Source organism: Zootermopsis nevadensis, unplaced genomic scaffold, assembly GCF_977971745.1.
Source record: "Zootermopsis nevadensis isolate Lab colony 2312 unplaced genomic scaffold, Znev_1.0 Znev_ptg000028l, whole genome shotgun sequence".
Taxonomy (NCBI): domain Eukaryota; kingdom Metazoa; phylum Arthropoda; class Insecta; order Blattodea; family Termopsidae; genus Zootermopsis; species Zootermopsis nevadensis.
Genome location: NW_028259160.1, coordinates 8,155,393 through 8,172,582, shown reverse-complemented (window position 1 = coordinate 8,172,582; position 17,190 = coordinate 8,155,393). Strand labels below are relative to the sequence as shown.

Below are 17,190 nucleotides of genomic sequence, written 5' to 3'. Positions count from 1 at the left end.
ACTGACCCATGGCGTAGCTTTTATAATTTAATGGTTAAACATACTGTCGTAACCCTGGCAGGTCCTTGACTCCCCGCGTCAGGATACGAACTGTAGATCTGCCGAGCGGATGCAGTCTTATCTGGTAGCCTTGGAGCTATTGAGTTTAAGGGAGAAAGCCCAAGAACAATCTTCATACGACTATATAGATTCCTTTATTACTTAATAATAGAAAATGAAGAAAGGTGATACAGTAGTGTTAGTTGTGCTGAGACGCTGGATCCTTGACTGCCACGACCAAATCGTGAAGTTCCCGGTTTTCGTCTTTTGACACTTCACGGATCCACTGTCCCCACATTTACAAATTCCTTTACAGTCAAGCGTGGACAGACATATACCAGCAGAAGCGATGCGTTTAGGGATGGTCTGGCTACTGCAGCAGTCACAGTCATAAGGTTCCCACAGTGGAGGGTAGCGTTGATATACATTTCCCAAGATCCCTATTGAAACAATCTCCGAAGGGACCCTCAATAAGTGGTCCGCAGTTCGGATGCGACAATACATCTTCTTGTAACACCATAAAAAAATTCGTTCTTATTTCAACTCCAGATTTTCAATTAGTGTAATACTGAAGATTGATAAACAAGTTAACCTACACGTCACAGACAAAATATCGACCCTGAGATTAACATCTAAATGCAGGTTTGCAGGACTAAAAACAGATTATGTAGACATTGCGACTTGTTTAATTGATAAACGTGTTTCAGATGACTGAATTAAGCAGTCACAGTTTTGCACAGAACGATTAATATCAAACTTTGCCTCAGAAATATACAGCCGTTTACTCTATTTTCGCAACTGATAAATCTGAGCAAATCAAAGCTTAAAAAAAAGTTAAATGGCTGTCTTCTGGCCTGTTGCGCCGTGTAGTCTCGTAAATATTGACAGACGTTTTAGAGGTACTAACAGCCTTCATCGTCGCCCTGATATAAGTATCTTTGAAACGTCGGTCAGTATCTACGAGACTACACGACTTAACAAACGAGAAGACAGCCATCTTCGTACTCGTCGCCGTGAGAACCTGAAATATCACCTTGAAATGTGTCACATTCCTATAGTATGATATCCGAATAAATGTGGCATTTCTGGTGTCGTGTTGACTTGTACGGTTTATGTACTAACTGCAATGCGTCTGTGTTTGACTTCAGATGCTGCTCGGTCGACGTCTCCGATACTTCACTTCTACGGTAGCTTTTCAAGTGTTTGTCGGCATGTCAGCTCGAAGCCCTTCTGAAGAATTGAAACTCCACGACTGACTTTTCTAATCCTACTTAGGAAAACTGAAACATACTTTGAGGTGTGAGATCGCCCGAAAAGGATGAATAGAACTGCAGAAGCAGGTATATTGAGCTATCAAAAATAAATACGATTCAACTTATTTATTTGCCTCCAACAGAGAGATTTACGCGATGTAATAAAAAATTGAATATTCTATAAAGAAATAAAATAGTTTCCAACAAAATGATATAAGAAAACATTAGAATGCTTTTTCTACGAGACACATGAGATCCTTAGCTAGATGTAATTATTGTTGTTGTTTTTGTTGGACCCGTGTTGACTCAATTAATTAACTGACAATTTGAGCTGCTAGATTTCGATTCCCGACAGGTATACTTGGAATTATATTTCGTTATGGCCACGTTCAGATGTCTTGAAATTTGTATACGTGTTGGATGACTTACGTTTAAGCCAACATTGCGTTTATTTTCGTTTTATAATAAGTAAACATTTTACGCAGCGTATCTGATGGTATTAGTTAACATAAAGAAAGAGGTTTTCACATTATTTTGTACGTACTGTATTAAGAAGGACGTATTACTTTGTTTTCTTTCTTTTTCTACCAGAGCATGCGTGTGCAAGTCTCGTTTAATTGGAGACCTTCTCTGTGTTGGAGGCAAGTAAGAAAATATATTAAATTAGTCGTGCGGTCGACACAGACTCCTAACAGCTGAACATTAGTTGATGTCTTGGAGGAAAAAATGGCAGTGGGACTTTGGAGCCGACATTCTCAATCCCCTCCCCCTGCTCGTCTTCTCCTCATGATGTGGTCCTCCGTATTTATTATCATTAACCTTTTCACGCTTAGGATGGGGACCAGTCGCGGGCTCTTGTGAGGGTAATACGTCAAAATTGATGTTTTGTTCCGATATTTTTATTTTTCGTCAAGTATTCCGGTTGCTGATCCAGTCACTTTTAAAGACCATTTACTGTATTTAGTGCATTCAGAAGAAGAGTAAACAGCTGCTGAACCATCTGATGTTGGTGGAAGTCGTAGAGCATTTATAAGTCAAGTGAATCCACTTACTGTAAGATAACGCAAATGAGAAACATCATGCAATTTTCTTATGGCTTTCTCCTTTAAGTTGAAACTAACATGGGTCCTTCATGACGTGAAGATTTATTTTCTGAGTTCTTGTCACTGTATTTCTGCCTCAGTTGTTCAATTTCAAAGGTTTTAAATTATTATGAAACATTCTGTTATAAGTTGAAAACCTACTATCCATGCTATCTTGCAAAAAAACTTAATTCTTCCAAAAGTAAACATCTGATTTTGAAGTTCTGCCTTTCAGCGCTTTGTTGTTTTAATTTCTTTGTGTGCGGTTGAACAAAATTTGTGTTACGTAAGATTTCAGGTTCTCACAGCGGCGAGCATGAAGATGGTTGTCTTCTGGGGTTCTGAATCGCATACTCTGGTTACGGACGTTTCAGAAGTGTTTGCTTTGTTGAAGGAGGCAGTAAGCACCTCTGAAACGCCGGTAAACTTCTACCAGACTATACGGCGCAACACCCCAGACGACAGTCATCTTCAAAACGTGCTGAAATACGTTCATGTTACGATGTACCAGCGCCCACACAGGTTCTCTCTCTTTTTTTGTATAAAGTTACATGAACGTCCAGGTAAAGCTGGGCGGTTAGTAAACAGCATGCTCCACCCCCACTCTCACCCCACCCCCTGTTGTGGCAATGATTCATTAGGGAGTCTTCCGGATCGATGCTGAGACGTGTCACGTGTAACAAAGGGCACGGGTGTGGTGGTAAGCCTGTTTGTTACATGAGGTTGAACTTAAGTAAGCAAAAAGACGGCTCGAAGGAGATCTGGTGGCACATAAATGGCAACAAGCAGAGGATTAAATTTCGAAGTTATTTCTCAGAGACAAAACTGCAAATACTTCACTTCGCACAATTAGAGTGAAATAAAGTTAAATTGTCGGTAACAAAATTAATCACTGCCGTGTCATTTTCTCCTTTGTGGCTCTCTTACGCAGTTACTTGTTCTCCCAGAACATTAAATTTCGCCTAAGCCAGTCTGATTTTCTGGCCCGAATTTGAGGTGGACGATATAGGGGTAGAACTTTCAGGGTTATACAGACCCGTCATACGTTGACGGTGTGTAGACGTACACGATTTGCATTTCGAACAGGCCATTTCTCAAGGAAAGGTGCAGACTTGTGGCATCACTGTACTGTGGGTGTGTCCGTCCGCCTCTTACCTTTTGAACATAGTGACTAATTTTTACTATATCTGGTATGAACATTATTCTGTTGAGTCCATTCCAAATTCGTACCACTTACTACCCTAGAACCAGTAATAACAACACGACAGGCACGCGAATCTGTGAGGTGGGAACATGAATAGTGCCGTTTAATAAAGCGTCGTGAAAATTGCGCATGGTAAACCTTCTGGATCATCTGCTCCATCTTGTCCAATTCCTCTCAGCCTCGGTCTTATCTGCTCCCTCGTTGAAATCGAACAAAGATACGACTTCAGCTGGTCGCTGTGCAGCCATGTTGGGACAGGAAGTGGCAGATTTACTATAGCACAGCTGTGCCCAGGTTATATAACTGTCACCTTCAGTCTGCTCTGTCCAATTTCCCCTGTCCTCCAAACGCAGCGGTAGAGACTAAGGAGGCGATTAGTACGATGATTTGGTCGGTAATGAGATTTGGTACCGAGACTGTAGCGAACACCTGGAGTCTATATTTTAGGTTGTTCGTGCTCTTTTCGCCCGGGATTGTGAAACCGTCCTCATTTACGGAGGCCCACAAGACGACGAACAAGCCCTAACGTGAGTCGTCTGGACGCACCTTTGAGAACTGTAATTCAAGTTCTGATTGCATAACAGTCTGAACCAATTTCGGATTTTATATTCCACATTAGTTATTAATTTATATCACTATTAATTTTTATGGCAAAGAGCATTTCTGTTAAGCTGTAGACCTCTCTTGGGTTTCAGCTGAATTCCGTTTGAAACCGTGTTTTTCATTCTTGAATAATGCTATTAATGTAGAGCCTACATATTAAGTAGTATATTTCGCAAGCCACATCACTATCCTAAGCGTCTGTTATTAGCAATCGTTTCTTAAACAACATATTTACACGTACATTGCATATTTCTTAAATATATTTTATTACCTGTGTTACTACTGTATTTAGTAAACGTTTGTTTCCATAATTTCCTACAATATATCACGGTTATGCTCAATTTGTCTATTGTTTTATTTAACGAAGCTTTTTCAGTCGACTAATAAATTATAAAGAATGTGGAAGGTAGCGGTCATGGCCTAATTTAAGGCACTATCCCGGAATTTGCCTGGAGGGACTGAGGAAAACCACGAAAACCCTCGGCCACGATAGCCGGTCTCCAGGTCGAGATTTTAACCCAGGACCTCCGAATACGAAGCAGGAAGACCACTACGTTCGGTGGACATATCTGGCTCAGGATAGGTGTTATTGACGGGCCATTGTGAACTCGATAATGAACTTGTTCCATAAAAGACTAGAAATGTTTTCATGTGCTTGTTACAGGTTAGTCCCACCTTCATAACATATTATATAAATGTTATTTAATGTGTTCTGAATGTTCTGATGCTATTTCACCCAGAAAGTTGAAATTCGTGTTGGTTAATATTCGCCTTCTGTCGAAGCTCTGCTTCAAAGGAAGTCAATTAAGCAACCTCTCCCTGAGGGCTAAATGAACCTGACCAACTGACGCTCAAAGTGACAGTCTGCCTCGCAAAGTGGTCGTTCATGAAAAGAGCATCTTTCTCACAGAGCTTGATGGGTGCAAGGTTAGTGTCAAGGAGGTCACGACAAATTACTGTGTAATAATCCCATATTCTCTTTTTAATTCTATTATAAACTTTGCGTAAAGTATAATTTGTGTTCTGTCTGAAAACTTCCACAAAGATTAGAGACACACATTTCTTTCAATTTGTTCAAAACTTAATTACCAATACTCGTTTTGATACCTGAAACTCTTCAAATGGGTGTTTAGTAAATTTTATGAGTTTTTGCACGAAGCACACAGAATAAGGTGGTCATATAAGTGTCCTCATGCAAGTTCTATTTTTAAAGCTTCGGAATCTGTTAATTTTGGATCTGTGGACATTGAAGATGTGTTGAGATTTCAGGTTCTCACGGAGATAATTATGAAGATGGCTGTCTTCTGGGTCGTTGTGTCATGTAGTCTGATAGAAGGTTGGCAGCGTTTCAAATGTGCTTGCTGTAATCGAACAGGTGATGGAGGCAGTATGCAAAATTGGTATATAGGCTAAGTATTATAAGTATATAAACAGCTGACTGGCGTCATGTCGTAAACGTGTGGCCTATAAGCTGCGTTTATGCACGGCCGCGCAACGTCTCTACAGATGGAAGAGTAGAAATAGAGGGATGACTTGTCGCAAACCGATCGACTTGGAACTACTTTATAAACCGTATTCCGAAACCAATATAAAGAATGGTCGGCGTAAAACGGATCGTCGTAAAAATGGGGGATGGCTGCATTTTGGGTAGAAAACTCGACACTAAATGTTGATAGTCGAACGTAAGTTTGGTTCGAATCTGTCAAATATTACTCCTGCTTCACATTATATTCAACTCCATTATAGATTTTCTCGAAAACGGCTCACGGTCCTAAAATACCGTCCACAGGTCTCACTTTGATCTGTGACCTCAACTTGGTTATCACCCCCTTTCCGTATTTGGGATATACTGGGTTCAAACATTGACCCAGAGACCGGTTATCCTAACCTATGTTCCTTTTTTGTGGTTTTCCTCACTCTTTGGGGTTTACCTTGAATTAGGTATCGGTCGATTCCTGTGATATCCTTTTCAATTCATTGCTTATTAATCGTTCCACGCTATATATCCCAGTCTGAGTTACAGGTAAAGTTCATAAATAGCACCTGAAACATTTTTCGATGTATTCAATATTAACAAAATAAAAGGAAACATTACTTTAGACTCCGAGCGCTGCTGCATCCGTAATGCCATTAGTTTTGCAGCAATGGATAAAATAAACTCTTATCAAGGCCAGTAAGATAGTACGCAACATCGGAAAAAGACATTTATGAAATATGTATAGCCAGTCCCGTGCAACAGGCACTTCCATTCCCATTTTCTGTTATTTCTGCCATAAGTGTGCATCACAAGGCTGAGAACATAAAAGAAATACAATTTTAGCCATTTTACACCATCTCCGAATTTAGAACTATCGCCATGGAAACTTAGATGTGAATTGGTTGTTACATAAATATTATTCAGATCCGAGGGCAACTGTCTTCTTATTTAAATATAACATTAAAATGAGAACCGGTAAAGTGTCTGTACGTTTAAATTTTTACCTGTAAAGAAACTGTTAAACCTCCACTTGTAACAATATTACATGGGATATGACAGACGGTTGTTAGCCTGACATAAGGGGCAGTGGTTTTATGGTCAAACATACAAACTTTAAAGTCGATAATTCTTTAAAAACTTCTGCAAATATAATAATTTTTTCTTGTCATTCTTAATTTAATCCTTTTAGGTTATCCATAAAAGCGTGTTAACAAATTGATAACTGGGCTACTGTCCACGATGATTCCAGTAATCGTGAACTTCTTCCTTGCCAGTCTCGCTAGGTTAAGCTACAGGTGGCCTCCCTGCAGTGTGCAATCGGACAAAAAACGCTGTTTACAAAGATGAAAAGAAGTCGCTAGGTCGCATGGTCAGATCGTTTTCGAATCATTCTCAAAATGAATAATGTAATTTCTGGGAAACTTCTGTACGGTCATTTAAAAAACACATACATTAACGTTAACTGCTTATGAATTTTTATAAGATTTGATGTAAAATCCCTACCTCCTCACATAAAGCATCGCCACAGAATGAGTTACTTGTAATGGTATAAAATCTTTAATTTCGAAATATAATGTACAAGATCTAATGTTAGAGTTTTCACGATCTGTGACAATGTTTTGCAAAAGATACGATTACAGAATTCTTTAAATGTAGCATTCCGTTTTGCAGTATATGGTGAACAATATTGTTAAGTCAGGCAATGTATATTATTTTCATAATTATGTGTTAAAACTGAAAACGATTAAGAAAGGCATTTGTTGAGTGTCTCATTCATTTGCTATTAGATGCTACACATATTGGTATTCAATATACATACATATTAATAGCAAAGACAGCAAGATTTAAGTTTAAGAAAATATATATACGGTTCTGAATATATGTGTAAGTTATACACGGTAGCTGGGTCCCAAGAAAACGCGTTCTTACGTGGAAACCTATAAACAGGTTGCTTCTTCCCACTGACTCAATGTCAACGAGAAGAATGGGCAGATATACTTTGAGGTGGCATTAAAAATGTATGTTTTGTTTGCGAATGGAGTCTGTCTGCTGCCTAGGGTATACTCCGTCTGTCATTTTAAATGAACACATTTTTTTTCTGTACAGTTGCTTGGGGCAACATGCTTGTTATTTTTAATTAATCGATCGGTAATGCTATCAGGATGTCCAGCGTTCGACTATTTTTATATTAGAAACTAGTAAATTACCTGTCAAGAAAGACGGTAAAATATAAAATTAGTAAACACAGATAGGCATAAATATTAGCCCATGAGGCCCAAAATCCCTTACCAGCAAATGATATGATTCCTATTTTATAGATAGATTCTAGATGTTTATTAGAGATTATGCCAGTGATTTACAGCATTGTAGAAAGACCATAAATCAAATCTCTTATAACTGTTTCTCTGATATTTTCGATTCTTCAGAGGTGCATGGATGGATGTGTCGTAGGTCATTTACGACTCTATCAAGATGATAGTGGGAGTGCCGGACTGGATTCTGGGGTTTTCCTAGCACAAGTCAGAAGCCACACCACTGAGCTACCCTCCTAGCCAATCAGTCATAGAAAGGATGGAATGGCATGTGATCCGAGAAAATTCGCGACATTGGGACATCTCCAGTCGTTACAAATAAGTTTTCCCTTAAGCAGTGGAACATTCGGGAGGCAGCCTGGTTCTCCCGGTAGATGTCTCCGTGGCACCGGGACGCTCGTATCGATCTACACCTGCTGTCAGGTCAGGTCACTGGACCGAGTTATCTGGGTGGGCTGCAACCTCATACCCGTCCTGAAGCCATGTTTACTTCATTTACGGTCTAATGGTTTCCTAATTCCTTCCACTCTTTTCCACTGAACAAGGACGAATGTGGTGTTCTTGCACTTCTTGGTGTATTTAAACAACGTCCTATCAGCTGCATAGCCTCTTTTTAATTTGTACTTTTCGCCATTATCATTAGGATGATCAAATCAAGGAGGATGAGATAAGTGAGACGTGTTGTACGCATAAGAAAAATGTACAATTCATACTAAATATTTGTCGAAAAACCTGGAGAGACATTTGACAGACTTTAACATAAATGAGAGGATATCAGGCCTATTAAAAAATATGTTGCGAGGGCGTGGACTGGATTCATCTGGTTCAGTTTAGAGCCCAGTAGTGGACTCTGTGGTTATGGTATGAACCTTCATTTTCCACACCTAGTTTAATGACTGTCAGCTTCTCTATAAAGACTATTCTCCGTAGAGTTATTTCCAGGTGATGTAGTTTAAAATCGAAGGATGGTTTTGATTTGGGGAGCGTTTCTTATATTTTCTGACTTTAGGGAATGATGAAAAATATCAGCATAAGTGGTTGTTGGGTCGAGATTCAAATCCGGTAGCTTTCGTATACGAAAGTGCGTCTATTGGCCATCACACCACGACACCCGTTATGTATAAACTATTTTATTTAACTGCATAGAAACGTAAAGTGTTTCTTAGAACTGCAGTTAACAAACTGGTTGGTTCAATACGTCTGATTGTATTTTTACCATAATACGTACAATCAGACGTATTGATAATATTTCCTGTTCTAGAGGACGCTGTGTAAATAACCGTTTTTATAATCAACTTGGCTGTTAACACAACGTACGAAACTCAGTCCAAACCTGCAACAGGAGACTGTGATGTTAAATTATAGGCAGTAGACTATCGTGTTCTCCGAAAGAACTGCGCAGGAAGGATGTTTGGTGCTTTATTTGACGAGCCCTGTTCAATCACTCGGCTGGCTGTATATCGCGTGAAGAAAATGATTACTGAACCACATGGGTGGATAGTGCCTTGTTGTATCAATATCCGACTACCTGCTGAAATATTTCACCCCGATCATAAATCAGGACACCCTAACCATGCTTCTTCCTGTTCAATAAAAATCGTTGTTATTGGACCGACCTACTCAAGTTTACAACACCGCAAATAGAAAATGTTTTCCCTTCTTCGACATGGAAGGTTCACCTGCTGCTATTACTTATCTGGTGACAGCATAAATTACGCGATATGGAGCTACAGGAAAAAGAAGAATTACATTTTAGGTTCTCACAGCGGTAAACATGCTGATGTTCATCTGGGTTATAACGCAACGTGGACTTGTGGGTAGCATCAAAGTTTCGGAGGAACATACTGCCTCTATCTTCAACCCTAAAGATGCAGACAGTATGTTTCTCCGAAACGTTATCTATCCACAAGTCCTCACTGCTTTATAACACAGAATACCAATATTGACAAGAATAAAGGAGGGATTTATGAAACAGTAAACTTCTTCTTCCATATAAATGATTCGGCCATCGGTACTAAACTACTAAAATGTCGTTTCTCACATCGTCTAAAATATTTTTATGGCTATAATTTATTGTAGATGTGCCTGCAAGAACCAGGAAGTGCTTTCATGAAGTTCCCCGTTCGCCCAAAGAATGTTTCAGTGCCCTGGGGTTGCTTGATCCAGAACGCAAAATACGTTGCACACACACATAAAACGCTGCCCCCCTACAAGCCATGTAGCCGCTCGGGGGCAGAGGGGTTATAGCTCCCACATCAATGAACTGGGCGTTAATGATATAATTTTCTTCAGGAATATAATTGAAGATTTTTGTAAACAAATAAAAGTAGTAATAGTCAAGGTAATAGATCTTCAATAAAATGTTAATTTCCTTTTGAATGATAGGTTCATGTTTAATAAAATTAAAAATCCATGATACCGTTCAGTTCAAAACTTCGACTAATTACAAAAGTGTTTGTTCTCTCACACTGATGGTGTGTATGATTAAGAAGTACTGGGTGATTTTTTTGTTTGTGTTTTTAACATCAGCCACAAAGTGCCTAAAATTGTTCCACATGAAAGTTATGTCCCAATCTTTGTGTCCTAAATGTGCAAATATTATTAATCATATTTCCAAAACGATTCAAATTTCATATACTGTGACAGAAGCCATATTGTATGTGCATTATGCTCTGTAATACTCGAAAATAAATGCAGCTTTAAAACGCAATCTATTTACTTTCTTAAATATGATGAAGGAAAATTTTACCCTAAGGTGTTCAAAAATAAATTCAGCCTATTATACCTTCACAAAATCGTCTTGATATATGTTATACCTTTCGAGATGCATGTAGATCTTACATTTTAAATCGCCATTGTATTGTCGCATATTGAATGGATGCATCTATAATACAGAATTTAAATCATGAGCGAGATACAAGTAGAAGCAGAAGGCTGACTTTATCTCCACCTTTTCTCCGGTGTCCTCATACTGTGGCTAGCCTGCCGCTACTTCAGAAACGTTGGAAAACTGTTGAATATTACAGGACACGGCACTGAACCTTCGGGTTCCATAAAAGCGGAAAATTGTTTTAATAGGTTAGAGACCATCAGATTCTCAAGAAGGCGTTTGCTACTAAATCGACAGCGTTGTGCACCTCGTGTACACTGTCAAAGATCTGTCCACATTTTTGACATACAATCATTCCTCGGAGTCAGTGTTTGTAAACAGCAGCGTGACTCAAAGAGCGTGAGTTTGCAATCTTCGAATTCAAACAGAATCCCAGAAAACCAATTTCGCTAGAGCAAAAACGCCACCCGATACATATAGAAGTCTCATTTTTCAATTTCCTTCTCCTCTCACACCAGTTTTGTCCCTTCCTCATATCGGTGTCTGCAACAGTCACATGATGTTTGGTATCTGGGTGAAGGCAGAAGGAACATAACTAAACCTCCGAGGACGTGGTGTGTAAGCTCCCTTCATCATTTGAATCTTATTTACATGACAAAGACCCGTCAATAAACAAAATCAATATTCTCCTTGTGAAGTTTATTATAGTGTTCCTCTGTCACAGCTCCTCACCCTCCTATTGATTCATTATTTATCAATTTCAATAAGTTTATTCATATAATGCAAGAATTAGAAGCCATTTTTAGGTTTCAGGAGGAGCCCTTTTAACAAACTGAGGCCGTCCATCCGTCATCTCATTCAATTGCATTTATCAATATTACAGGCGCGAATTGACAGCTTTTCTTTAAATTCGAAATGAACATCGCATCTTAGATTAATCTCTTTTGATCAACTGCGTTAACTTGGGCCGTCATGAAATTTCTTATGTTGTCTCCATCATCAGGGTGATCATTTCACTCGTTGACGTGAAATCTAAGATCTCACCAAAATTTTGCTTCCGGTTTCTTTCTTTCCATGTAATTTGTTGTACATCATCTCAATAGGTTTCTACATATAACGAAATCTGCACAAGTATTTGTACTGATTCTGTATGTATTATGTATGATTTGAAGTTTTCACAGCGGTGAGTATGAAGATTTCTGTCTTCTGGGTTGTTGCGCCGTGTGGTATGGTCGATGTTTACCAACGTTACGGAGGTCATACTGCCTCCGTCATCAGGGCGGGACATGTATTAGTTCGCATTTCGCCGAAAGATGGGCTACTAAGACCAATTGCTCTGTCTGCCATCTACTGGAACTTTATACAATTATGAACTAGTGCTTAAGGTCACTATTAACAATGTCAATGTTGGTTCCACTGCAAAGTCCGGATGTACAGATGATCCATTACAATTCAAGAACATAAACATTTTCTTTAAATTATAAGTTAATTATTAATAACTACCTTTCATTAACATTTTAATAATTATTAAAATAGTATTTTAGTTCCTATATACCCATTATTTATAAATAGTGGAAGGGATGTCAGTATTTTATATGATTATATAACCGGATGTGAGGTCATCATAATCAACCTATAAGGTGGAATGGGAAGACTGGAGAAAGTATAAAAGAGCTCGGATCGGCGGTGGAGGTGGCTTCTCAGAAGCCCGTCAACAACCTAAGTTTGTTATTAAATTGATCTTATTGTATAGTTTTTTTTACAAATCACAAATGTCAACACAGAGCCAGACAAGTGTGGTAAGTAATGTGTGATGATTCCGAATTTTCAGTAAAGATTGAATGCTATTTAAGGAAAATTCTCCTCTAAATGATGACACATCATCTCCCATTAACGGTAAAACACGATGCCTATGGCACTGTAGAGACCCGCAGTGTGCATTCATATACGATACAAAACGAACGCGTAAAAAATACAGAAAGTTTAGAATTATAATTTACAGTTTCGTAGTAGTTCTCGTTTGTACTTTGTGAAATCATATATGGTTCAGAATTCATGGGCGTACATTATGTTGTTTTGGGAGAGAAAAACGTGATTATATTTTTTCACCGATAATTATGGATTAGTAACCCCAAGTGCCGTCGGATGTAAATTAAGTGCAGAAAATTAAAGATTACGTAATGATAATAAATAAATATGGTTAGTGCCCAAGAATAAAGATGAAGGTTTTCAACTGGCGTTGACTAATGCAGGTGGCTAATAAATAATTCTGTGCTTTTCCTGTATGACATCTCCAAATTTGACAGATGAAATGACGCATATTTGGGAGATAATACCCACTCAAAAGTTCAGCACTTCAACAGTTTTAACATTTAGGATATCCAGCTTGGGTCCTTTTGAATATTATGCTGTACTTTAACCAGTAGATCATTGTACAATATTTTGTACTAGTCAAGTGTTCAGAACAGATTTAGTTTAACCCCAGCCATCACTATTTATGCAAAATAAAAATAAAACTACTAACAAGTCTGTCAGTCCAATGACAAGTTATCTGAAAATGGAAGTAGAGCCAACTTCAGAAATGTTGTATATATCAAATACACTTCAGATAATGGACAGTGTCCACCATAATATTCGTGTAATGAATTAACTATTGTTTAAAACCTTTAGAGAATCCATCCTAATGATGTACTCATATCTTCTTCTTGGTCCTCCTTGTAGAAATTTTCTAAGTTATTTATCCACAAAAATTCTGCATGCATTTTTTGTCTACCCCATCCTAGTCATTTGATCAGCTCATTGCAGTCTCCTGCATTTCACTATCTTAACAGTACTAGGTAATATGTATAAATCACAATTCCTGCTTATGTAATAACTTAAAATTCCTCATTTTGTGTTTTGTAGGTCTGTATGTTTTCAAGAGCAGTTTGTTTTTAAAAATTTCTTCACTCAGAGTTAAGAGAGATGTTTCTCATCTGTTCATAACAAAAAATATAACAGTATTTCATACATAATTTGTAGGAATATTAATAATGTACGTTCATATAAAATTTCATACATGTGGCTCCAGTGATCCATTAGTTGTCATACTTGAAAGCTAAATTAAAATTATTGCATGATCATGTTGTTGTTTTACATTCTACAAAAAGTTTCCTTAATAAAATTTCACATTTTAAAACTTTTGTAGGCTAAATCTATACATGTTTTCATCGTACTGTATAACAAATTTACAAATGTTATACAGACTCCTGCAGGACACAGTACTATAAGAGTGATGCAGTTTAAAATTAAACACTTGCAATTAAGACCATCAGTTCATGTATCAGGTTGAAATGTAGTTATTGAAGAGGAAGAATGTGGTTGTAAATTCTAAAAGACCAATTCATGTGTAAAATAACACTGACCACTCTGGTAGTAATAAATCAAAGTTTCCAGTTCTGTTTGCCTCTCATTCTTCCATCCTAGTTCCCTAGTCACATTCATCTTCTCCACCTTCTAAGTGGCCACTTTCTAATAGTTTACCTCACCAAAACTATTTTTTTCTCTCCCCTCCCCAGCCTTTTGCAGCATCCTTAATTTAATGCTCCTGTACACCTAATACTGCACTTTTGAATCTGAATTATATGGTTTTTCATGTTTTTATAAAACTTCGTGGCTCTTGTAACAGTCACAGACATTTTACCTGTGCATACTGTAAAAACAAATTCATGCCTGACATTTCTGTTTTCAGATGAATTTGTTTATTTGTAGGATATTTAATGACACATTTTTAGTAGCTCAGACTATATAGCGTCAAATGAGACGATGATAGAGAATCATGAATCGGAAAGGATGTGAAAGGAAGCATCCATGGCCTAATTGAAGGTACTATCCCAGCATTTGCCTGGAGGGACTTAGGAAAACCACGACAAACCTCAGTCAGGATAGCCGGCCTCCAGGCCAAGATTTGAACTCAGGACCTCCCAAATACCAAGCAGGAGTGATAACCACTTTACGATGACGTTGGGTTTTTCAGATGAAGCTGTACCACAGTGTTATAGAGGATGTGATAGCTGGAGTACGGGATTCATTCCTGGATGAGGGTGTTGATGAGCAGGTGTTACAAGAATTGAAACAGATTTGGGAGACTAAGTTATTGTCCAGTAAAGCGCTAGAATTGAACCCAGAACCTCCAGAACCTCAGCCACCACAAATTGGTAATCAAAAAGATGGTCGAAGCAATCTGTCTGGAAAATCAGGTTTGTCTTTAAATTTGTACCTTTATTGGATGTTTGAAGAACAGTTGAACCTCAGTTGTTCGGTACTTTACAACCTAAAATGATTAAACAACGTTAAATCTCAGAATTAAACTGAATAAACAACTGGAGCAAAGAACTGTACTCTATTTCAAGGATACATTGTTTCCAAATGCACTCTTTTCAATTTTAGTAATAATTGTAATAAGCATCTTCTTTGCCAAGGTTTATTTTAATATATTTCCATATTCATTTCATAATTTATACACTTTCCCTCCAGAAGTGTGATTATGAAAATTTGGTTGAATGATTTATGGCAGGATTTGTGCAAATGATTCATCATGGAAAATATTAATAATTATTTATTTGTCTGAAGTATATATCCAAGAAACTAGGTAGATCCTATATGGGGGTAATTGGTAGCAAAAATAGCTTTCTTTCATTTAGTCATGTATTTATTAAACTTTATGACATTACATTGTTTAGTTATTAAGTTGCCAGCATAGTTTCATATCAGTCAACAAATACATGGACAGTTCAGTATCACAGAGCACTTAAACATGACTCTTCACTATAGATGATAGACATTTAAATTTTAAACCTAAAAAGTAAAGCATTAAGATAAATCGCTGTAAGTCTACATCAATGTTTATGTTGCATTCAGAGTTTAAGACATCCATTGCAGCGGCTGACATAACATTTCTGATACAAAAAACAGTCATCATCATTTTTGTCATGTTTTAAATGGTTTCTTTATCAAGTTTTCTTTCAGTTGGCTCCTCCTGAAGCTGCTCAGCATATCTGTTTGTCTCTTTGGTAATTATTTGAGTTTTCTAATACAACTCTGAGTTCACAGTTTCACATTTATGTTTTGCTGCTCTGTGGGGACTAAAACTGCCTGTGAAAATTTCTGTTTGATCCCTGTAATTCTGCATGTTTTCCTGAAAATATTATCTTGATTGCTATCATCATATACAACAGCATCATAAAGAGCACACTTTTCAACTTCATTGTCACTCTCTTTGAATTAATTTTTATTGAAGTTGTACTTAGTCATCCTCGGTGGTCTAGTGGTAGCATGCCTGCCATTGGACCCAAGGTTTGCGGGTTCAAACCCGGCCGAGGGCACACTCCCACACACAAAAATTTGTCAAATGGTGCCCAGGAAGACTTGACATTTTACTTAATAAAGAAATGAGCTGTTCTCTGTCCCCTTAAATATATATGAAATAAAAAGAGAAAAATATTTCATACAAAAGTTATAGAACTTGGTTAGGTATTTCAAATGACTTACCTTTATTTGACCTAAGAACCATTTCTTATAATTATGGAATGTTAATATTATTAGACAATATTTTCCACCTTTTCTTCTCCCTTAAAGTGCCAAAGGTACAAGACTAATCTTATTACTTCTTCTTCAATGTGTATTACAGTAAATATTGGAAACCAGATGACAGTTTTCACAACCAATCAGCATGGAACACAGCAGATTATTGGGACTCAGCAGACGCAGTTGGTTCAGCAAGTAGGCCAGCAGCCTACAACGCAGTCACAGCCAGTTCAGCAACAAACACAAGTGCAGCAAAACTCTCAGCACCTTGTGCAACAATCTCAGCAAGGGCAACAGACACAGGCATCTCAACAAACCACCACTGTGATAACAGCTGACCCAAACAAACAGGTTCCTATTCATATCACATTGCCAGCACAAGCAGGTGCTGCTGACTCACAGCCACGAGTTCTCACAATTCAAGTACCAGCCTCAGCTCTACAAGGTTTGTGGTACCTTCGTAAATATGTATTTTTTTCATTTACTAACAGGTATGCTTGTATTGTCTTTGTCTTGGTAAGCACTTCACATGATTTTATGTTCACATTTTGCATTAAAATGAATCAATTACTTCAGATCCAACATCAAGAATAATATGTTATTTTAAGGGTTTATTTCCATGTGAAGTGAAGCTTGCCATTTCTGTTTTTTGACAGTGAGTTGTAATATGATTACATTTCATTTTTAAGACGATAGTGAAAGTGATTCATAATAAACTTCGCCAGTTGAAATATTTAAAATAAAAATACTATTTACTGAGTACTGCTTATTGAATGAGTTGATCAGAGGAAAAGTGATACAAGTTAAGAACACAGCAATATTAAA

At 37.7% G+C, this 17,190-nt stretch overlaps 1 protein-coding gene across 3 annotated transcripts in view; it reads left to right on the top strand.

The window, feature by feature from the left end:
- The window catches only part of TfIIA-L (transcription factor IIA L), a 156,214-nt gene that overhangs the window by 132,935 nt on the left and 6,089 nt on the right, over positions 1-17,190 (top strand). The window contains exons 1-3 of one of the 3 annotated variants that reach the window (XM_022069146.2): positions 12,441-12,599; positions 14,816-15,038; positions 16,469-16,810. In XM_022069146.2, the coding sequence (XP_021924838.1) occupies positions 12,573-12,599; positions 14,816-15,038; positions 16,469-16,810 (592 nt within the window). In that variant the 5' untranslated portion in view covers positions 12,441-12,572. Of the gene's footprint in view, positions 1-12,440; positions 12,600-12,980; positions 13,000-14,815; positions 15,039-16,468; positions 16,811-17,190 lie in introns of those variants that run through there. The other 2 variants (XM_087357631.1, XM_022069145.2) reach the window with 2 other exon arrangements.